The sequence below is a fragment of the Anolis sagrei genome, chromosome 1 (genome assembly GCF_037176765.1).
Source record: "Anolis sagrei isolate rAnoSag1 chromosome 1, rAnoSag1.mat, whole genome shotgun sequence".
Classification (NCBI taxonomy): Eukaryota; Metazoa; Chordata; class Lepidosauria; order Squamata; family Dactyloidae; genus Anolis; species Anolis sagrei.
In genome coordinates this window covers 321,686,363-321,709,782 of record NC_090021.1, presented here as the reverse complement: position 1 = coordinate 321,709,782, position 23,420 = coordinate 321,686,363, and the positions used below count along the sequence as shown (strand labels likewise).

The following is a 23,420-nucleotide window of genomic DNA, read 5'->3' as shown; positions in this document are numbered from 1 at the left end:
GATCATAATTTGAAAAAAAAAATGAATGAATTCCTATGCACACTGCACATATCTTATTTGTAGTGCAAAAAACACTTAAAAACAAAACAATAATTAAAATGAAGAACAATTTTAACAAATATAAAATTATTAGTATTTCAATGGGAAGTGTGGGCCTACTTTTGGCTGATGAGATAGGATTGTTGTTATTGTTATGTTCTTTCAAGTCGTTTCAGACTTAGGTTGACCTTGAGCGGGCCAGGTAAATTACTTTAGAGGGCCGCATCTAGCCCCCGGGCCTTAGTTTGAGGACCCCTGATCTTTAGTGTACAATGAATGCAGTTTGATACCGCTTTAAATGACATGGCTTAATGCTATGGAATCATAGGATGTGGAGTTTCACAAGGTCTTCAGAGTTCTCTGCCATAGAGTGCAGTGTGTCACCAAACTACATCTTCTATGATTCTATAGCACTGAACCATGGTAGTTAAAGTGGTATCAAACTATGTTGATGCCATGTAGATGCACATGTACTCTAATATCAGTTCTATTGCTAAATGTAGGGCTGAGAGATTTTTGTGTGTGCTAATTTTGGCACAAAATGAAAATTGCAGTCCTATTAGTATTGATCTATACATAAATTCCATTTTGCTCATATGGTTATTAAAGGTAATTTAAACAATATTTTTAAAAATTGCTTTAAAAAATATTCCAGAAGGAACCACAACACTCATCGAACTCAGTATTTTGTTTACTCTTCATAACCAGACAGGTGGTGGCGTGGCTTTAATCGGCATACAATCTCATCTAACGGCCTCAACGTTCCCGCATCCAAAACTTTAAAGCTCTGTGGTGGAACCAGCTGGAAGTCAAACCTCTGCAGAAATTTGGCCATCACCACTTTGGCCTCCATCTGCCATAAAAACACAAACAAAATGGTTAATCAGTTCTAGCCATTTTGACCTAAAAGAGATAAGGCACCAACTTTTGATAAAATATCCTTATATATTATATATTTTATATAGCTTCATTTTAGTTCTCCGTCTAGTGATAATAAGACATTGAACTCTCAAACTTTCTGAAACCAGTTTAAACATAATCTTTTTTTAAAAGTAGCCTCATCCTCTTGGATGAGACCCTTAAGTGAGTAATTTGTATTCATGATTAAGACTTAAGTGAGTAAATATTTACTCTCCTCCCTTATTCCTAGGCTATAGTCCCCATTTTATGTCTGTTCTGAAGGCTCCCCCAATCCCAAAGAGCACTTAGGGGGAAGGAGGTTGAAGAGTTGTATAGGGAATTTGATCTGTCACTTCAATCTGTTCTACTTGTCAAGATGTTGTGGCATTTATCCCTTTCTTTCTGCTCCATAGGCTACAACCATATAGCCAGGAAGTAAATCTATCATATTTTTCACAGCAAAAGAAAAAAGACACATTTATTGAGAGACTACTTCAAATCACTCATCACTATTGGTGTGTCTACACTATGGCATTAATTCAATTTACACCACTTTAACTGCATTTGCAAGGAGTTACCATCTTAAATACCACTATACTTCTCTATAGACTAGCATTATTTCTAGAGGCATCTCTATACTTAAACATTTGCAGAAGGTTAAACAACTGTAGATAACTGCTCTGGCTCAGTGCTATGGAGTCCTGGAAGCTCTGGTTTGGTGAGAAACCAGGACTTTTTGGCAGAGAGCACTAAAGTCTTTGTAAAAAAATAATAATCCCATGATTCCAAAGCATTGGGCCATAAAAGTGATTTCAGAGTGCATTCATTCTACAGTGTAGACCAGGAATGGGCAAACTATGGCCATCCAGGTGTTTTGGACTTCAACTTCCACAATTCCTACCAGCCTACCGGCTGGTAGGAATTGTGAAGTCCAAAACACCCAGAGGGTTGAAGTTTGCCTATGCCTGGTGTAGATGCACCCTTTGATGAATCCCGCTTTCAATAGCCGTATGATATAAATTGTGGCAATAATAATAACAATCAATATAAATAAAAATGTAATGTTCGTTTGTGGGACTAAAATAACTCAAAAACTACTGAGCGAATTGACATGGAAGTTGGACACAGTACGCCTATCAGGCCAACAAGTGTCCATCACTCATAAAAACACTAAAAAATGGAGTGGAAGAGACTTTAAAAGCCAATTTTTTAAAAAATATATACATTATAACGCATGCACATGACCACATTGTTCCCCTGACATTAGGTCCAGTTGTATCCGACTCTGGGGGTTGGTGCTCATCTCCATTTCTAAGCCAGCATTGTCCATAGACACCTCCCAAGTTATGTGACCGGCATGACTGCATGGAGCACCATTACCTTCCCGCCGGAGAGGTATCTATTGATCTATCCACATTTGTATGTTTTCAAATTGCTAGGTTGGCAGAAGCTGGGGCTAACAGGGGAGCTCATATTGCTCTCCAGATTCGAACCTGTGACTTTTCAGTTAGCAAGTTTAGCAGCTCAGCGGTTTAACCCACTGTGCCACCGGGGACTCCAGCATAACCACATGTGTACACATATAAACACACATATACACATATATACACACACAAGACACATATACACAGACTGGGCCACAGCAACGCTTGGCAGGGGACGGCTAGTAATAATAATTATTTTTATACCCCGCCACCATCTCCCCGAAGGGACTCAGGGTGGTTTACATGTGGGACCAAGTTCAGTGAATAACAAAGTTTAACAACTAAAACACAGTTAAAAACATAATAGCATATTCCAATCTAATAAAACAATTTTAAAAAGCAGGGTAACTGCTACCAGACATATGCCTAAACTTCACTATAATTAAATAACAATTTGCCCTCCTTTTCCTTCTTCCCTGCCTCTTCTGACAGTTGCTTCCCCTTCTCCAAGCTACCCGTTTCGTTGCATCCAAGTGGCCAAAGAGTATCTTAGCTACTCGCTTGGCCAGCTTGCCTTTCCTCTCTGGGTCCTCTCCTCCAATCCTTGAAATGCTGTCTCTTGGCCTATGAATGCCCCGCTTGGCTAACCACTATGTCTTCTCCCAGTGGAATTCTTGACATTGACAAGACAGGGATGAGGAAGCTGTGTCAATGAGGAGGAGGTAAAGCAGCAATGAACATGTAAAAAAACAAAACAAAACAACAATACCTGGATAGAATTTTCAGCTGTGAAACAGAGGATGCATCAAGAAGAAAGAGGGCATATGGTAACTCTATATCAGTATTATCTGTTCCCAGTGTGCTCCCTTTGTGTTCAACCCCTCTAAATCCATATCTTTACATCTGTGATACCCCCTAACAGGTAATAACAAAAGTGATATTTCTCATATAGGTAAAGGTAAAGGTTTCCCCTTGATGTTAAGTGTAGTCATGTCCGACTCTTGGGGGGGGGGGGGGGTGCTCATCTCAATTTCTAAGCTGAAGAGGTTGAGATGTCTGTAGATGCCTACAATGTCATGTGGCTGGCATGACTGCATGGAGTGCTGTTACCTTCCCGCCGGAGCGGTGCCTATTGATCCACTCACACTTGCATCTTTTTGAACTGCTAGTTTGGCAGAAGCTGGGGCTAACAGTGGGAGGTCACCCCACTCCCTGGATTCAAACCGTTAACCTTTCAGTCAACAAGTTCAGCAGCTCAGTGGTTTAACCTGCTGTGCCACCAGAAGCTCCTATGTGGTCTACAAAATTATCAGTGAATTATGCTGAGCTCTAGAGGTCATATAAATTTCTGTATGGGGCCCCAGTTACACTGAAATATAATGGAGTTTCTTAATGATCTTTACCTGCACTGAACTATATTATATGACAACTGGATAGGGGGTTGAGACAGTGACACTTTTCCCTTCTAATGCTTCAGTGCATACAAACTATGTTTCATGCACAACATTATTTAAACTTTTGTATTAAATTACCTTCAAGCTATGTGTATAAAGAGTATGTGGAACATAGATTAATTGTGTGTTTAGACATTATGTACGTATATGCAAGAAGAAAGTGCAAAAGCTGGGTTGCAGTTAAACATAAAAAAACAGGATTATGGCAACCAGACTGATTGATAACTGGCAAAAAAAGATTACTGCAGACTCAGACTGCAGCCAGGAAATCAGAAGCTGTTTCCTTCTTGGGAGGAGGGCACTGACCAATCTTGATAAAATAGTGAAGAGTAGAGACATCACACTGGCAAGGAAGATTCACATAGTTAAAGCAATGGTATTCCTTGTAGTAACCTATGTATGCGAGAGCAGGATCATTAGGAAGGCTGAGCAAAGGAAGATAAGATGCTTTAGAACTGTGGTCTTGGAGGAAAGTTCTGAGAGTGCATTGGACTGCGAGAAGATCCAACCAGTCCATACTCTAGGAAATAAAGCGCGACTGCTCACTGGAGGGAAGGACATTAGAGGCAAAGATGAAGTACTTTGGCCACATAATGTGAAGACAGGAAAGCTTGGAGAAGAGAATGATGCTGGGGAAAATGGAAGGAAAAAAGAAGAGGGGCCGACAGTTGTGGCCACAGCTGACAGGGAGATCTGTCGTGGGCTGGTCCATGAGATCACGAAGAGTTGAACAAATAAACAGCAACAACGTATATGCAAATACAGGCACTCCAAAGGCCCCACAAATATGAAAACCAAAGCACTTCTGGTCCCAAGCATTTCGGCTAAGGGATATCCCAATTCGTCAAAAAATTAAGGATACCCCTCTCAGACAAGTATATAGTCCTAGCAATTCCTTTTAATTTTAAGGAAATATTTGACAACTTGAAGGGTAATAGCTTTGCTTACCTCTGCAAATCTCTGCCCAATGCAGGAACGATGTCCCAGGGAAAATGGAAAATAGGTAAAGTATGGCCTTTAAAAAAATCAAGATAGAAAGCAATCATTTAGATGGCTTGGGTTAAAATCCAATCCACTTGTTCCTAAAACAGATGGATGTTCTGAAGAGGTTTGCCATCAGTTCTCAATTTTTAAAAGACCAAAGTGGCAATGCTTATTTCTGCATTAGGAAGAACTCCATATATAAATCTGTCCAGGCAAAATGCAATAGAAAACATAGGGAAGGACTAGGAGTGTTTTCTTTCTCTCTCTTACCAAAAAGTAATAAAGGTAGGATTTGCAAAATGTTGGCATTTACGGGCAATTCTTAACATACAACAAACAGTGAAGAAATGTCAGAAAAGCCAAACAGGTAACACTAAATATAAAAGACAACTAGGCACTTTCTGTAAATATCCAAATTGAATAATTTACAAACCTCATAATATATCACAATAATTTCTGATACTTTCCCCCTTGAGCTTCTACTAATCCTATGAATTAGTAGTAAATGTCAACAGGCATTCAGCAGAAAATTATTTTGGTTTTTTGTATATGATTTTGAGTCAATTCTGACTTACCGGCAACCCTACCAGAGGATTTACTTTGCAAGATTTCTTAAGAGGAGGTTTGCCATTGCCTTCCTCTTGACCTGAGAGAGTGTGATTTGCCCATGGTCATCCAGAGGGTTGCCAAGGAAGGGGATGATTTCCAGATCTCTAGTTCAATAATCAAACTGCTATAGAAATGTTGTTAAAACAATAGAATTATAGCTTTTGCAGCATACTTACTTTGGTTGGTCTTTCCTAAATCGGTCGGGATCGAAGACAAGAGGGTCTTTGAAAAACTTGTTCAAGCGTCCCATGATATACATGCAGAACTGCCAAGAGAAAAGATAATATCATGGTCCTAAACAGGGTACAATTCAAAGGCATAGCCACGTTAGTCTGGAATCATTGCCAACTGAATTACAAAAAACATTTTCAATACATCTGAATAAAAAGTATTATTATTCAAATCAAAAATAAATTTAAAATAATTAACTCAATATTTAGGAGAAATACTCACTTCATGGACTTCAAGAGAATGCATGCTATATTCCCAATGGTCATGCAGATTCTTTCTGTGTATTGGCCAAATACATTAACAGGAAAGTAGTAAGGGAAACGTTCTAGTTTACTTAAGGTGGGTGAGCTAATAACTGGCAATCCCCAAGTTACAAACAAGATAGGTTCTGTAGGTGTGTTCACAAGTTGAATTTGAACAAGCACTTTTTAAAATTGCAACTCTCTCTCTCTCTCTCTCTCTATATATATATATATGCGCAGCACCCCCTGGTGGTGATTAAACCGCTGAGCTGCTGAACTTGCTGACTGAAAGGTTGGTGGTTCAAATCTGGGGAATTAGGTGAGCTCCCACTAGTAGACCCAGCTTCTGCCAGCCTAGCAAATGTGAGTAGAACATGCAAATGTGAGTAGATTAATAGGTACCGCTTCGGTGGAAAGGTAACGGCGCTCCATGCAATCATGCTGGCCACATGACCTTGGAGATGTCTATGGACAATGCTGGCTCTTCAGCTTAGAAATGGAGATGAGCACAAGCCCCCAGAGTTGGACACAACTGGACTTAATGTCAGGGGAAACTTTTACCTTTTTATGCATGTTATGGATAGCATAATGGTGGTTTAACATCTTTGTGAAAGATTTCACCTCACTTTCTGTCCCTGTGATAATTGGATTTTTACAAATTTGGCTTGTTGTAGAAACAAGGATTGATGAGACACCTTTCCCTCATAATAACCCTTCTGGGAATGAATTTCCCTTCCTAGGGGTGGATTTCTCTCACTTCCTGTTATCTCACCCCTGCTAGGAGCTGTTTGTAAGTTGGATGTTTGTAACTCAGGGACTGCCTTCATATGCAAAACTTCTTTTACCATTACCATCTGTCATACCTCTTACCTGCCCTGTGGTATTTAAGGGGACACACATAAGATGAAATATTTATGATGCTATAAACCTGCCACGAATAAAAAGAACAGCCAAATTGCTCATTTTAAAACCTAGCATCATAAAAAAAAATAACACCAATCAAAACAGTGGTATTCTAGCATTGGATGACCACCACTTAAGGTTCCTAAATGTATTGAGGGAGACTGTTCAGGAAAAAACTGTCAAGATGTTTCAGCTAGCCCATCCCATAGACTCACAGTCAGCGAGGTGTGTGCTGGAATTCTGACTCCCTCAATTATGTTTTCCTTTTCTGTCCAACGCAAAGTGGCTGTCGCTGGTGGGTACAACCGCAGGGCTTCCTTGAGAACCTGAAAGAGTGAAAATGGATTTCGCACAATTTAGTAATATCTCTGGGAAGGGAGTTCCATAGCCGAGGGACCACCACTGAGAAGGCCCTGTCTCTTGTCCCACCAAACATATTTGTGACACAGGTGGGATCGAGAGTAGGGCCTCCCCAGACGATCTTAATATCCTAGCTGGTTCATAGGAGGAGATACATTCGGACAGGTAAGTTGGGCCAGAACCTTTAACAAGCAAGGCATGTTGTGAGTGGGTTGACTGGAGGTTTCTGTATATTTATTTATTTAAAACATTTATATTCTGCCCTTCTCACCCCGAAGGGGACTCAGGGTGCAGCACAGCATATATACGGCAAACATTCAATGCCAGGACATGAATTCATTACACATTAGCATTAAAAACATTTGTTTCAATATTAAAACACACTGTTATGGAATATTTAGGTTGGATTTGGCTTTGAAAAAGAGATGCAGTATAGCTGGGAACGCAGGAAGACATTTGCAGATTGTTGAGCAATGATTGTTCATTTTCATGTGGTGCGTTGAAATGCTCCAGATTGCATGTTTTTGAATGTTGTGATGCTTGGAAGCCATTCTGGAAAGCATATATGAATGCTTTCCAAAACCTAATATAAAATATATTCATTCATACATATTGTTTTCAAGAAAATGTGTTTTAAAATATCAACAAATCTTAGTATCATTGTTTGTTAATGATAAACTGCAACAGTTTCCTTGCAATAATTAAAAAGAAAGAAAAATAGCCTTCATTATTGGTCCAAGTAAAAACTCCATTGTAATTCATGCAATAACTTCACAGTGGTCTTCAAATTAGTGGATTTTTCAGTCTTAGTGGAGTCATTGTATATACATTTGTTACACCTTTCCTGCCACCTTGTGTCCAGAATGGCAAATTGTATGGTTTGATTTATCAACAGATTTTTAAGGTATATGACTTGATAACATGATTGCTGGGATTTTGGGCAACAATTTACTGTTCTTGCAATTGCATCACGGGGATCATATAACATTTTATTCTCATAGTGTGTCGGGTAGTCTCTATTTAAACCTATGGAAACTATAATACTTTAAAGTTTTATTTGGAAACCAAATTCTATTTTTTATCTTTTTTTTAAAGAAATTTTATTAAATTTTATATAGAATACAACAAAAGAGTGAGAACAATAAGGTATAGAAAAGTAAAGAAAAAAGAGAGAGGGAAAAGCCAATAAAGTAAGAAGTAAAAAAGATATCCTAAATAAAACCCTAAAAAATAAATTATATTTTTATCAGCTGGATAAGAGCAGCTCTGCTGCCTCATTTTTCCAACTATACCTGTGATAAGTATTTGAGTTTCCTAATATCTTCATAGACAACGTTTTTCTTCACACCAATGACATCATCCACTTCAGCCTGAAGTCTACAATGCAGAAAGAAAACCAAATTTAGTCAAGTACCTAGTGATCATTTATTCTGCAAGGACAATTTTTATACAGTATGACCCCTTTATTTATTTATTTGGAACATATATACCCCATCCTTTCTCGACCCCCAAGGAGGGGACTCAGAACGGCTACCAACAGGCAACAATTCAATGCCAAAACAATAAAACACATAATAAAATACAATCAAATGCCTAAAAATCAATATAATATCGATGGATTTGAAACCCACAGTTTCACTTACTTATGTTCTATAAATATTCCTATGTTCCTGGCTCAGTCCATGTATTCTGTGATCATAAGCCAATACTTGCTAAACACCAACACATCAGAATAGATCTAATATCGATACAGAATAGGGTTTGTTCTAAGCAAATCAGAAGGTTGGTACCAAACAGATTCTTTTCCCTGAGCTACCCGACAGTACATATTTTATATATGACTATGCAGTACATCTTTATTTTCACTATGTTATTCCCAATACTAAAGAAACTTAGTAGTGTCATTTCCAGATCAACATTGTCAACATTGAACAAAACATAACCTTGATTGTTGCACAGCCTTGAGATGCCATTATAGAAACTATCAAGCTTTTCATGCTATTGGCTTCATTTTTGTTTTTGTTATAAGGGAAATTGTTATCTCATGGAAAATATGGCTCACTTACTTTGCAACTATCTCAGGGTGCCGTCCCAGTTCCATTATGGTAAAAGCTAACTGGTTAGTAGTTGTTTCATGACCTGCAGGACAGAGAATCCAGTCAGGTGTCGCAGAGAGAAGGAAATAAAACTAAGAAACATATGTTCACGGTTTTATTGAAGAAACAAATCCACTTTAAAATTAGTTATTGCAAAGGGAGGAAGTCACTACCTCCCTGGCACAATAACAACCCAACTCCTTTGAAACACAATTGCTAGTTGCTACGGCTATTGTTTTTTTTTTTGTTTTTTTTTTGAGCCTCAAGTTAACTCTGATCTATGACAAACCTATCCTAGGGATTTTCTTTTGGCTAGGTTTCTTCAGATGAAGTTTGAAATTGTCTTCCTCTCTGTCTCTCAGAGAGTGTAACTTGCCCAAGGTAACTCACTGGCTGCGTGGGGCTTCAGACCAAAGTCTCTCAGATTCCGAGTCCGATGCTCAATCCATTATACTGTGCTGGCTAGCTGGAAGAAACAATTCAATTTAATCTAGCAAAGGCTTGGCAAAGTGAGGTCCTAGGTCCTCAAGGCTGGGTTTGCTGTCCTTCACCTCTTCAATTTCCTGGATAGCTCTGACATAAAGGGGCATTATTCCCCATTCTATTTAGCTTCAAATGTATGTATGTATTTATTTACAATATCTATATTCTACCCTTCTCACCCCGAAGGGGACTCAGAGCAGATCACAGAACACATATAGGGGAAACACTCAATGTTGATTATACAATGACAAGACAGCCAACTTGTACATAGATAGAGGTATATATAAGCTTTTCCCATCTTCAGCATCTTGGAGGCTGTGCTCGGTTCCGGTCACAGGGGGGTGCTGTTGCTCCATCTTTCCTGCTGAAAAGCTTTTGTTCATAAACTTTCCTCCTTGATCATATCGCCAGCATTTTCTGGCATTTTCCTTAAGGGTGCCTAAACACCTCCCCACTTTTAAAGCAGTACCTATTTATCTACTCACAATTACTGTTTTCGATCTGCTAGGTTGGCAGGAGCTGGGCTGAAGGCCAGGAGCTCCCCCTGACTCAGGCTTCAAACTGCCAACCTTTCAATTAGCAGGATTTACTGTAGCTGGCAATTAACCAGCTGTACTAAAGCCTGGCCTTGTTGTGCTAAAGCCAAGCCAAGTCACTCATGTTTTTTTTTGTATTTTGAGCAGTTTATGGAGTTTGCAGAGGGTTCCAGGCACAGAAAATTGCCCCCTAGACTTTCTCTAGTGGACCACCTCCAATGTAGCAACTGAAACCTGTTTGTTCTGTTAGGAAAGCACTTGGGAAAGAAGTATTAACTGACTACTTTTATCTCAAAAGCACAGTAGTATTTTTAAGGAGTAAACTACCCACAAACCTGCATAGAAGAAGTTGACAAAATTGTCCAGCATACTTTCCATATCAGACTCCTCCTCTTCAGCTATAAAGACAGAAAACAGAGCAATGTCAAGAACATAAGAAAAGCATATGTAGCCGCACATTACATCCACACAAATCTTCTAATTCCAAACAGAACAAACCTACAAACAGCAGCACCTTCCTGCTCGTATTCTCCAGTAGCTGGGATTGAGAGTCATTTAGGATTTCATTACACTACTGAAGGATTCTGGTGAGGCCCAGGACCTCTCTGGCTGAGAAGTTTAAAGGCCCCCTCCATAAACTACGATCCCCAGAATTCTGCAGGAGGCAGCAATCAAATTTAAAGTAGATAGGTGCTCTAGTGCTGAGTTTTGGACTTCAGCTCCCACAATTTCTAACAGCTGGTAAGCTTGCTGGGATTTCTGCGAGCTGAAGTCCAAAACACCTGAAAGAGCACCATTTGAGAAAAGCTGCTCTTTTGTGATGAAGTCCTTGGAGTCATATATCTGAGGTGTAATATGGCCATTCTGACAATGTTATTCTCATCCTTCTTATGGACCCTGTGATTTCAACCAATGTGATGTCCAATATTTTATATTACCACCCCTGATAGCAGAGAGGTTTCTTCTTTTGGTAAAATAACAGATATTTTGACAAAGCTAAAGTTTGATCAAAATGCTATGTTTCCCATTTGCACCCCTTCAGGTTATGTGCATAGGGTATATTTGAAATATAGTTGAATTTTGTGTTTAGACTTAGGACTTCATCACATTAGTTAAAATCCCCATCATAGGAGACTTCCTCCATGCAGTTGACATGGCGCCCGCTGGATCTCATCCCATGACGAACAACTATATCTGGCGGGATTTGCCACCGGCTGCTTGAAGGAAGTATGGTAGGAGGGGGAAACCTGAACATGGGAGATTGCCTGTGTTCATTTTAGGAATAATGGGGGCAACAATGGAAAGCTATGCTTTTCAGAGTGCGATGGGCAAACAGGTGGTGCAGGCAATACGGGACCCCAGGTGACAGATTCACCTCACTGCCCTACAATTTGCCTCACTGACCCTCCCCCCCCCCACTTTTCCCCACATCAAGAATGTCAATGTGACGAAGTCCCTCATTCCGTTCTCCAAGATAGCTCGTTATGTAGGTAAATGCAAAGTGCGAAAAGAATCTGAAATCCAAAACAATTCTGGTCCCAAGCCTTTTGGATATGAGATACACAGCCTGAACATAGAAACCTTTTTCTTACCTGCTGTCTTCAGTATCTGAGTGAGGACATCTAAGGGGACCTCTTTTGCATTCTGCATGGCCTTTTGCCTTTGTTCGATACACTCCTTTCCTGTACGACGCAGCAGCCTTACACTTGCTTGAATCTCTTTCACAATTTTTCTATTCCATGGCAGATACTAAACAGATAGTATATGCTGTCAGTTCTGGGGCACTTGACAAGGTCTGATTAGACAGAATGAAGCTAGACTTTCCCACACCAGTCATACAAACTGTAGTTCCATTCTATGAATTTCTGTTAGGAGCCAGCCCCGGTGTAACCTCTTCTCACACTGTGCAGCACAACTCAGTTCCAATCACAACAATGTCCCAAGCTTTGACATACCATTACAAAGTATTCTGTTCTCAAGCTTGAAATAGCTTCTTATCACCAATCACCAAATGTGAATCTACACTGTAGAATCCAGGATTCTATTCTCAAGCTTGAAATAGCTTCTTATCAGCAATCACCAAATTTGAATCTACATTAATTACTGTGGTTTGACCCACTTTAACTGTCATGATTCAATGTTATGGAGTTGTTTTACAAGGTTGTTTGTCTTCTCGGGCAAAGATTGCTGGTGCCCTGGATGAACTAAATACTACTCTACACATAGAAGAGAATGCTTCCTTTTCAGAAAAATAAGAGTTAAGGTACATTACTTACACTGACCTATAGATATGTTAACCCAGTTTTGAGCAACTGATTTCTTTCTTTTTTTACTAAAATGTCTAGACTTATACATGCGCATACATGATATATACATTCTGTTAATTCAGTGGGTCTACTTAAGCTGGAATTAACAACTGGATATAGACCCACAATTCAAGAGTTTTTGGAATTTATTAGCACTCCTGATAAGAGTTGCTGGATTGAAAACCAGAGTGCCCTTCTGTAGAAAAGGGAATTTCAGCCAGTCTTGTTTGTCACACAACCAAGTAACAAACAACTCCTGCTGAAATTCCCACTTCCAGAGAACCAATAATGGGGCAGGAGCTATCATCTGATTCCAAGCTTTTGCAGAGTGCTGTTTGAATAAGTTTGATCAGCAATATGTTCAACTTTGGATGGCAAAGGGGAAAAGTTTGCATTAGAATGACATGCTCTCACCTGAAAGAAAGGAACACGTACATTCTTCAGTCCTTCTGTGACCATGTTCATGGCATGTGGAAAAGGTGTCTGATCATTATGTAGAGTCTTCAATTCTAAGCCAAAAGCCACCTGATAACATTAAAAATGATTTGTCAAATATGGAAGGGTGTGTGTGTATGTGTGTGTGTGTGTGTGTGAGAGAGAGAGAGAGAGAGAGAGAGAGATCCCATCTGCACTGACTATTTAATGTAATTTCAAACAGGTATCAAAGTAGTTTCGTTCTGCAAACAATTTCATAGGAAAACCTGGAACCAGTTTGATGTCCAGATGGTCAGCCAGTAGGTTACTCCACATAGGCAGAAAAAATGAAATGCAAAGATACAGAATGGGGGGGGGGGGAATTTCCCACAATACTCTTTTGTTCCCCATTTGCACCCCAGTGGCACATACTGTTCTTCTGTCATCTGGAAGAAAATCACTACCTTTGCAATAATGTCCAGGGTTATTCGTCTCAGCAGGTTCATTACATCCACTTTGGTTTTTCCATCTGCTTGTTTCGCCATCTTCTTCATTAGTTCTTCAGCTTGATCATTAAAGGTTCCTATCAAACCTTGGATATAGCTAGGAAATTAATGAACATTATTGAGGATGTTCTTCTGATGTTCTTATGTTCAGAAAAGAGACTGTCTTGAGTGTAAATGTGAGTTTATGAATGATAGACTTACAAGTGGAATATTATTATTTGGCAATTTTTATCTACTGTAAACAAAATGCACACATACAGCTTTCACATACCAACAGACCACACACACACACAAATATAGAAAAAATGACATATCATGTATTATATGTGAAAATATAAAAGTCTAGTGAAGGAGAGAAGGCTCCGGATGTCTTACTGCTCTTTTCTTTTATCCATACTTCTCGCAGTACAAATATAATACACACTCCTCATATGACTCCCCTTTCATCCCTGGGGGGGGGGGGGGGGGGGGTTACTCGGTTACTCGGTTTTTCTTATTTATTTATTTTAAATAAAATGCAATTTAACTCTGGAGGGCTCTAAACATCTATTTTTGCCTCACCTCTTTGAGAAAGCTGGGCCCATAATTTTCCGCTGCCTAATCCAATGGTCATGATCAAGAGAAGCAGTTAAGCCAGACCCTAGAAATCTGCAAAAAGTAAGCAGAAAATGGATGAGTTCATGAATACTTTAGCTTTCATATTCTGATGATCACCAAACCTTGGACAAACCAGACTCCATCATCCTCAGAGGAAGGCAAATGTAGATCAGCCTGAGGCTCTTGAGGCTGATGGGTTCACTGATGATTTCGAGAGTATTGTCTGTGGGGTTTCCTGGGACTCAAAGTGATGAAGATTCAAGTCAAGTGAATGATGCTCCTCTCTGTGAGTGCAGGCCTTCAAGGTCAGTCAGAGGAGCCAGAAACAGCAACATTAGATAAGGTGTTGGGGTAGCCGGGAAGGCCTTTGCACACTTAAAACTTGTGCACCAGCTGCGACTGTGCCTTGAAAAGCCTGACTTGGCCATGGTGGTCCATGCCTTAGTTACATCCAGAATGGACGATTGTAATGCACTGTACATGGGGCTGCCTTTGAAGATGACTCGGAAACTGCAGCTAGTGCAAAGTGCAACAGCCAGATTATTTACTGGGGCATGTTTTAGGGAGCATACAGCCCCCTTTTAAAGAAACTCCACTGGTTCCTGATAGGTTTCCGAGCCCAATTCAAAGTGCAGGTGATTACCTATAAAGCCCTATATGCTTCGAATCCAGCCTCTCGTTAAGAATGGATCTCCTTCTATGAACCTGCGCGGGCATTAAGATCTGCTGGGGAGGCCCTTCTCTTAGTCCCACCACCGTCTCGAGTACAGTTGGTGGGAACGAGAGGGCCTTCTCAGTGGTGTCTCTCTATCTTTGGAATACCCTCCCTAAAGAAATTACTGAGTACTTCAAGGTCAACTTTGCCATGGTGAAGAATGCTGGGACTTGAAGTCCTACAACATCTGGTTGGCTGTATAACTTCACATCTTAACTAGCAGACAATAGTTAATGGCCTGCTAGTTAATCTTAACTATTTCAACTGTGTTCACATGGGTTCAGCCCTTTCCCAGCTTCAGACCATGGTGGGTAAAAAGAACAAAACTGACGCACAAACCTTTTATATCTTTAATGGTTGTGCAAAACACCACCAGATAACAAGCACTTGCTGAAATTTATTTTTATAAACAACCATTAGAAATACAGGACCCATCTCCAGTTTTCACACTGGCAATTATAGTTCCAGTCATTTTGATGGCATGGATTATTTTGATTTTTCTCCCCTTCACCTTGTACTCTCTTCTGTGAAAGACCCAGAATTCAATATGTTTCAATATAAGACCAATATTTGAATTAAGCTAACTATGGCCCCATCTACATAGCAATATAATTCAGTTTCTGATTCTAGATCATTAGCTTTGAACTGGATTATGTGGCAATGTAGACTCATGAAATCCAGTTCAAAGCGGATAATCTGGATTCAGAAACTGGATTATATGACAGTGTAGATCCAGCCTATATTTCATGTTAATGTAATGCTGGTGGGTTTCAGGGCCCTTCTACACTGCCCTAAATCCCAGGAAGAATTTAGGTTATTTTAACCAAGTTCTTCTTGGGATTTAGTCCCCCTCCCAGACCCAAACTCTGGGCTTTTCCTGGTGGGTTGGCAAGATGCTGTCCTGGGTTGACCCAAAGGTTGACCAAGGAGGGCATCCAGCCACCCTCCAGCCCCCCATTTCCCCACTCAAAAACTTACCTGAGGGGCTTCCAGACAGCTCTGCTGATGCATGAGAATGTCAGTCCTTCCCTTCCTCCTGACCCATTCTTTTTACGAGTGCTCTCCAGAGAGATCTGCCCTGTCAACAGGTCCCTCTGGTACGTTTTTGAGGGGGAAATGAGGGGCTGGGAGAAGATGATGAGTGCACCATCCCATTCCTTCAGGCTCCAGAAGCTCAAAGAACCAGGATCACTGTGGGGATTGACCTCCAGGACTGTTGAAGTTGTCCTGGGAGTCAATCCCCTCAGGGCTCTCACAAGGCAGAGATCCGGACCTTAGGATATTCCAGTTTTCTCCAGATTAATACAGGTTTATTTGAGGCATTGTTTGAATGCCATAAGTAAAATCGTTACTTATCATGGGCTTTAGGACCTGTGTAGAAGTGCCCAAAGAAACACCTTCTGAAAAATATCAGCTTTGGTTATTATCACCATGTTTTATCCCACATCATACATGACATACCTTTATGCGAACCTACCTTTCTCCACACATGTGGTAAAGACGACCGTATATATGTGGGTCCTTTGGGTACTCCGTTGACATCAGGTACTCCTATAATTAGATCTTTACTTCATTCAATATTCAAATACAATCATTTGAGATATCTCAGTTATTGTCATATAAAGCAGGGATTCTCAAACTTTTTCAGCCACTGAGCCCTTTTTGGAGCAAACATTTCTCATGGAACCCCAAGCAATGTTTATATATTATATTGTATATTATATGTAATGTATCCGAACATATCTCCTCCTATGAACCATCTCGGAGTTTAAGATCTTCTGGGGAGACCTTGCTCTCGGTCCCGCCTTCCTTACAGATGCGATTGGCGGGGATGAGAGACAGGGCCTTCTCAGTGGTGGCCCTCTGACTGTGTAATTCCCTCCCCAGGGACATCAGATCAGCCCCCTCCCTTCTGACCTTTTGTAAGAAAGTAAAAACCTGGCTTTGTGACCAAGCGTTTGGAGAACTTGATATATAGAAACATATGGAACTGATGTGCACTGACTAACTGGAACGGCTGGACTACGTTTAATGGATCATGTAATTTACTCTTAATGTATTGTTTTATGTGTTTTTAAGCTGTTTTAATGTATTTTATAACTCTATTTATATATTTGTAATTGTACATATCCTATGGCTCCATACTTGTAAGCCACTTTGAGTCCCCTCCGGGGTAGAGAAATGGAAAATCTATCTATCTATCTATCTATCTATCTATCTATCTATCTATCTATCTATCTATCAGGAATATCAGCTTTAAAATCTGACAGATGGATGGAGAGTCCCATGAATACTCAAGTCCCATGAAATACAATAGTGTGATAAAATGGCTGCCCTTATATCAAGTCATGGATGGTTGAATCCATGGAAGCAGAACCTTTAGATATGAATGGCTAACTATAGTTTGAATCAGAAACTGGTGGTGCATCATGCCAGTTGGGTTCCTTTTCATGATGTTGTCCCAAAGACAAAACCAACCCCTAGAACGGTTCTGAACAAAATCAACACATAGCCACTTAATAATACAAAAGAGAAATGTTCATGGAGTGTTTTCATGTGAAAAACAGTAAACATTGAAGGAAAACCCAGCATTTGTTGAACATATACAGACACCATATATTTCAGTTGCAAAACTGGGATTCGTTAGCTTTTTATGTACATCACATTATTGCCTTGATAGAACATACCTTTACTCCTTCAGGACTCATAACTAACAGTGTGACTTTATGAAGAATATTCAAACGCACGAATGGTCCATGTTCCTCAGCCCTATAAAGACAAAAGGGCAGGTTTTTTTCTTCCAATGTTGTGTTATTTTATCAAAAGCGGAATTCCACACAGCAAGGAACTTATGTCACAGAATCATAAGGTTTAGAGTTGGAAAAGTTATTGGAAGTCATCCAAGAACTTAAGTCCAAACCTTAATCCAGGAAAGGATGTTACAATAATTGGGCATCTTGGGACATTACTGCATGAGAAACTGGCATTGAAGCAAGTCCCTATCACATGCAATAATAATAATAATAATAATAATAATAATAATAATAATAATAATAATAATAATATGCTTCTCACTGCTGGTATGCCTCCTCCTCATGATTATTTATTTATTTAGGGCATTTGTATCCTGTCTTTTTTCAACCTCCGCAGAGGGACTGAGGGCGGTTACCAACCGGCAGAGCACAGTGCCAACAACAAAGTAAAAACAAGCAGAAACACACATATTATAATAAAACAGATATAAAAATACATTAAAACAGTTCGCCAATTTAAGTCATCATCCTAACAATAGTCCATCATAGTCCATTAAAACAGCATCTTTGCCAGCAAGTCAGTCTATTCTGCAAACACTTGATTCCACAATCAGTATTTCAATTTCTTCTGGAAAGTCAGAAGTGATGGAACAGATCTGATTTCATTAGGGAGGGAATTCCACAGCCGAGGGGCCACCACGGAGAAGGTCCTCTCTCTTGTCCCTGCCAAACGCAACTGTGATGGTGGCAGGACTGAGAGCAGGGCCTCCCAGATGATCTTAAGTGGTTCGTAGAGGGAGATACACTTGGACAGGTAAACTGGGCCAGAACCGTTAAGGGCTTTATAGGCTAAAGCCAGCACTTTGAATTTTGCTCGGAAACTAATAACAGCCAGTGGAGCTGGCATAGCAGGGGCGTTGTGCACTCTTAATACCCTGCTCCCGTAAGCAACCTGGCTGCCAAGTGTTGGACTAGCTCAAGCTTCCGAACAGTCTTCAGAGGCAGCCCCACATAGAGTGCATTGCAGTAATCTATTCGGGCTGTAACCAGAGTGTGGACCACCATGGCCAAGTCCGACCTCCCAAGATACGGTGCAGTTGGCACACAAGTTTTAATTGTGCGAAAGCTCCCCTAGCCACCGCCGAGACCTGGGGTTTCAGGCTCAGTGATGAGTCCAGTATCACTCCCAAACTGTGAACCTGCACCTTCGGGGGAGTGCAACCTCATCAAGCGCAGGCTGTAAACCTATACCCTGTTTGGCCTTCCAACTGACCAGGAGGATTTAGTTTCAATTTGTTCACTCTCATCCAGTCCGTTACAGCTGCCAAGCACTGATTCAGGACCTGGACAGCCTCCTTAGTAGCAGGTGGGAAGGAGTGACAGAGCTGGACATCATCTGTGTACAGATGACACTGAACTTGAAATTCCGAATGATCTCCCCCCAATGGCTTCATATATATGTTGAACAACATAGGGGACAGGACTGAACCCTGCAGGACCTCACAGTACAATGGCCGTGGGGCCGAGCAGGTATCCCCTAACAACATCTTTTGGGAACGGGCTTCCAAAAAGGGCTCGAGCCACTGTAAAACAAGTCTCATTTCTGCAAGACATCTCAGAAGGATACTGTGGTATATGGTATCAAAGGCCGATGAGAGGTCCAGCAGAACCAACAGGGACACACTCATGTTTAATATATCCATGAGGACTCCAAGATATTTTTCATATATATTGCTGTCAAGTCTTATAGGAGTACCCAAATGCTCATATTTACTGTTTCTTATTCCTAAAGTCTAAATTGTGTTATCACCAACAGATTACCATTTGACATTTCTCCTGCACCCCCTTCTCAGAATGGAGCTCATCCTATCAGAAATTCATGATCCCATTATGCTAAAAATGACCCTTGCCATTCAGAGTCCCACATTTATAATTATTGGAATAAAGAAAAACAACTTACCACTGAACAAAGAGATCGTAATAGTGTTTCTCCTTTTTAAATGCTCTCCAAAGGGTGGGAATGTGACCTAGGAAAAAGCTGTAACATTAAAAAAAAATAAAACCCTTTGAATGATGTACTCTTTGGATAGGCTTAAATCCCAACTCAAGGAATATCTAACTCACCACCAAACAGCAAAAGGTCATTTGCTTAACTTAAGATTGTGATTTGAAAGACGAACAGGAACTGATTGGCATTCTAAATGCAGCTGGATACAATTTTTAGCATTCCTTATCACTGGCTTTGCTGGTTAGGATTGCTGGGATTCACAGTTCAACAATGTCTGAAGATCCACATGATTCCCACACCTAGTAAGAGCCTAGGACTGGTTCTCTGTATGCTATCTACCCACACTGACCTGTATCATAGGACTGTGTCAGACTCTGGATTCCACCCATTTCTATACACTTTAAAAAAGTTTTAAGTTGGAGTCCCATAGAACCAATTATACAAAGTGTGGACATTCCTGTCGGTGGTCTTGAAATGTGCCTCAGTGCTCCTTTTCTCACCATTAATTGTCTTGCATCTCTTGCATTTCTCACCATTAATCCTCTTGCATCCTCTTACTATCAAGTTTCTTTGATAGTAATTTTTAAAATAATTTAGTTTTCAGGAATTGCGCAATTTCAATATATTTCCAGTTTGCTGTAGCTATATTTCCTCCTTTTTTAGACTTCGGAGCCCCCGGTTAAACCCTTGTGCTGGTAGGACTGAAGACCAACAGGTCGGAGGTTCGAATCTGGGAGAACGTGGATGAGTTCCCTCTGTCAGCTCCAGCTCCCCATGCAGGGACATGAAAGAAACCTCCCACAAGGATGATAAACATGAAAATATCCAGGCATCCCTTGGGCAACATCCTTGTAAATAGCCAATTCTCTCACACCAGAAGCGACTTGCAGTTTCACAAGTCGTTCCTGACATGAAAAAAAGACCTAGATTTTGGACAGGCTGTTAGGAATTGTGGGGAATTGAAGTCCAAAACATCTGGAGGGCTGAAATTTGCCCATGCCTGGTGTAGATGCACCTTTCCTTTGGAAAGGGATGTCATTATTCCTGGCACCAACAAAAAGCCTTGGGTCATGGATACCTCCAGCCTTGGTTCCACTAAACTAGGACCACTTACCTGTCCCTTGGAGGGCCGGGGATGTGATCATACTTTCTGTGGACAGATTTGATGTAGGAGCCATACAAGAGGAAAGCCACAAGGAGCAAAGCCACCAGCATGCTTAGCAAGATCCAGGTCAACTGGGATACCATCTGGGATACTTCCATGGTGACTAGCCAAGAGCCTCCTTGGGCAACTAAAATATCCAGGCCTCTTCTTCTTGGAAAAGAGGACTTTGCTCCTTTTGCTGGAGTCTGGGAGAGCTCTAGTGATGCAAAGAACTCAGTTTCTTCTTGGGTGGGTCAAGTCTTTTGAGGCTAGGAGGGGCCAGGGACTTCCTCTTGGGTGTCAAAACCAAGTTTGCGTAACAGTCCCAGCCTGGTCCCTCCTAGCCACAAAAAATGAACCACTTTTTTATACTGCAGCTCCCAGGAGCCCCCTGCCAGTATCAGCCTTTTGACCAGGCATGGGTCAAATTTTAGCTCTCCAGGTGTTTTGAACTTCAACTCCCACAATTCCTAACAGCCATAGGAATGTTAGAAATTAGGCTATTAGGAATTGTAGGAGTTGAAGTTCAAAACACCTGGAGGGCCGAAGTTTGCCCGGCCTGCCATAGACCCTCCCCAATTCTTTTCCTCGAGCTAGAATGGAAAGCCCAGGTATTCCATTATTCAGCTTTATTTCCAGGAAGGAAGCAAGGGAGAATTAAGCCTTGGGCTGCATCCACACTGAAGAAGTTATGTAGTTTGACCCCGCTTGAACTGCAATTGCTCGAGGCTATGGAATCGTAGAAACTGCCGTTTTGCAATGTTTTTTGCAAGCTTTTTCTGGCAAAGTGCCATGGAGCCTTAAGAAACCACAATAACCAAGTTTACATAACCTTGAGGCATTGCAGCTCAAGCAGTATCAAACTGCATTAATTCTACCATCTGTTGATTATTTCTTGTTTGTTGCAATATGTATGGTTGATTTGTATTTTTTTGTAAATGTTATGAGCTGCTTTGGATCCCATTGGGGAGAAAAGTGGGGTATAAGTAAATATTTTTTATTATTATTATTTTACTGACAGAAAATCACAGTATGACACAGCAAACGAGATCTATATGCTGGATTTTGTATCACAAAATCACAAGTCGAACACTTCCCAAGCGTTTAGGACTGTGTGATGTATTTTTGAATGATGTGAGCAGATCCACGTAAGGTGGCCTTTTGCAGTTGACGGATCTTTATTTTGTCAATGTTTATTGTTTCCAAATGCCGGCTGAGATCTTTTGGCATGGCACCCAGTGCGCCAATGACCACCTGTGCTGGTTTATGCCAGAGTCGTTGTCTTCTCCTCCTTCTCCTTCTCCTTCTCCTTCTCCTTCTTATTATTAGAAACACAACAAGATGAGTCCACAGCAAATGAGATAACAATACTGGCTATTGTACTGAATCACACGTTGGACACTTCCCAAGTGTCTAGGACTGTGTGATGTATTGGTGAATAATGTGTGCAGATCCCAGTAATGTGGCCTTTTGCAGCTGGCAGATGGTAATTTTGTCAGCACTGATTGTTTTTAAGTGCAGGCCAAGGTCTTTAGGCACTGCACCCAGTGTACTGATCACCACTGGGACCCCCTTGACTGGTTTGTGCCAGAGTCTTTACAGTCTGATCTTTAAATCCTCATATTGTGTCAGCTTTTCCTGTTGTTTGTCTTCAATCCTGCTGTCACCTGGGATTGCAACATTGACAATCCATACTTGGTTTTTTAACATGATCGTGAGGTCAGGAGTATTGTGCTCCAAAAGTCGGAAGTCCCATCATCATCATCCTCATCCTCATTCTCATCATCATCATCCTATATGGACTCTGGAGACCTTGGTTCAAATCCCCTCTTAGACATGGAAATCCATTGGGGGCAGGGGGGATTTATGCTGTAGAATTAAAGCAATTTGTTGTGACTCTATTCTACGAAATCCTGGGAGTTGTAGTTTGGTGAGGAAGCAGTGCTCTTTGGCAGAGAAGACGAAAGACCTTTTCAAACTACAACTTCACTGATGCCATGGCAGTTAATGTTGTGTCAAGATGCATTAATTCCAGAGAGGAGAGTCACACTCTCTCACCCTCAGAGTAGGTAATGGCAAGCTTCTGAAGAAAACTTGTCAAGAAACTCCTGCCATAGGGTCACCATGGGTTAGAAACTACGTGGAAGGGTGGGGGGGGGGGGGGTGAAGCAAAGAATGATGGTCCCTTCCATTTTCCCCAGCTATATTTCCTTTTTTTTCAGACCTAGGAGCCCCCAGTGGCGCAGTGGGTTAAACCCTTGCTGAAGTCCAAAACACCTGGAGGGCCCAAGTTTGCTCTTGCCTGTTGCAGATGCAAAGAAGCCAACCAGTGGTGCTTCTGCTGCCACTCTCTCTCACCTGGCTCGGGGGGCGCTGGGGATGTGGTCGTACTTGAAACCGACAGATCAGAGGTTCGAATCTATGGCGGGCATGGATGAGCTCCCTCTGTCAGCTTCAGCTCCCCATGCGGGAATATGAGAGAAGCCTCCCACAAGGGTGGTAAAACATCAAAACATCCAGGCGTCCCCTGGGCAACGTTCTTGCAGACGGCCGACTTTCTCACACCAGAAGCGACTTGCAGTTTCTCAAGTCGCTCCTGACGAGAGAGAGAGAAAAAAAGTAGGTACTCTGTGGATTATGTAATCACTAATCACCACGCGGTCCTTTCAGCTAGTTCCGGGGTTTCCCTATCGAAACCACTTGCTGCAATACCGGT

The 23,420-nt window shown here is 41.0% G+C and overlaps 1 protein-coding gene across 1 annotated transcript; it reads right to left on the bottom strand.

The window, feature by feature from the left end:
- Nucleotides 1–308: 308 nt before the first annotated feature.
- On the bottom strand, nt 309–20,909 carry LOC132761810 (cholesterol 24-hydroxylase-like). The gene is made up of 15 exons (XM_060754886.2): nt 20,675–20,909; nt 19,513–19,590; nt 17,487–17,568; nt 16,277–16,350; nt 14,049–14,135; nt 13,446–13,584; nt 12,982–13,092; nt 11,854–12,010; nt 10,597–10,659; nt 9,213–9,285; nt 8,439–8,523; nt 7,002–7,112; nt 5,587–5,675; nt 4,766–4,832; nt 309–892 (listed from the first exon to the last, which is right to left on the bottom strand). The coding sequence occupies exons 1-15, from the start codon at nt 20,821–20,823 to the stop codon at nt 731–733; spliced, it is 1,527 nt and encodes a 508-aa protein (XP_060610869.2). The 5' UTR covers nt 20,824–20,909; the 3' UTR covers nt 309–730.
- Between the last annotated feature and the right edge of the window lie 2,511 nt (nt 20,910–23,420).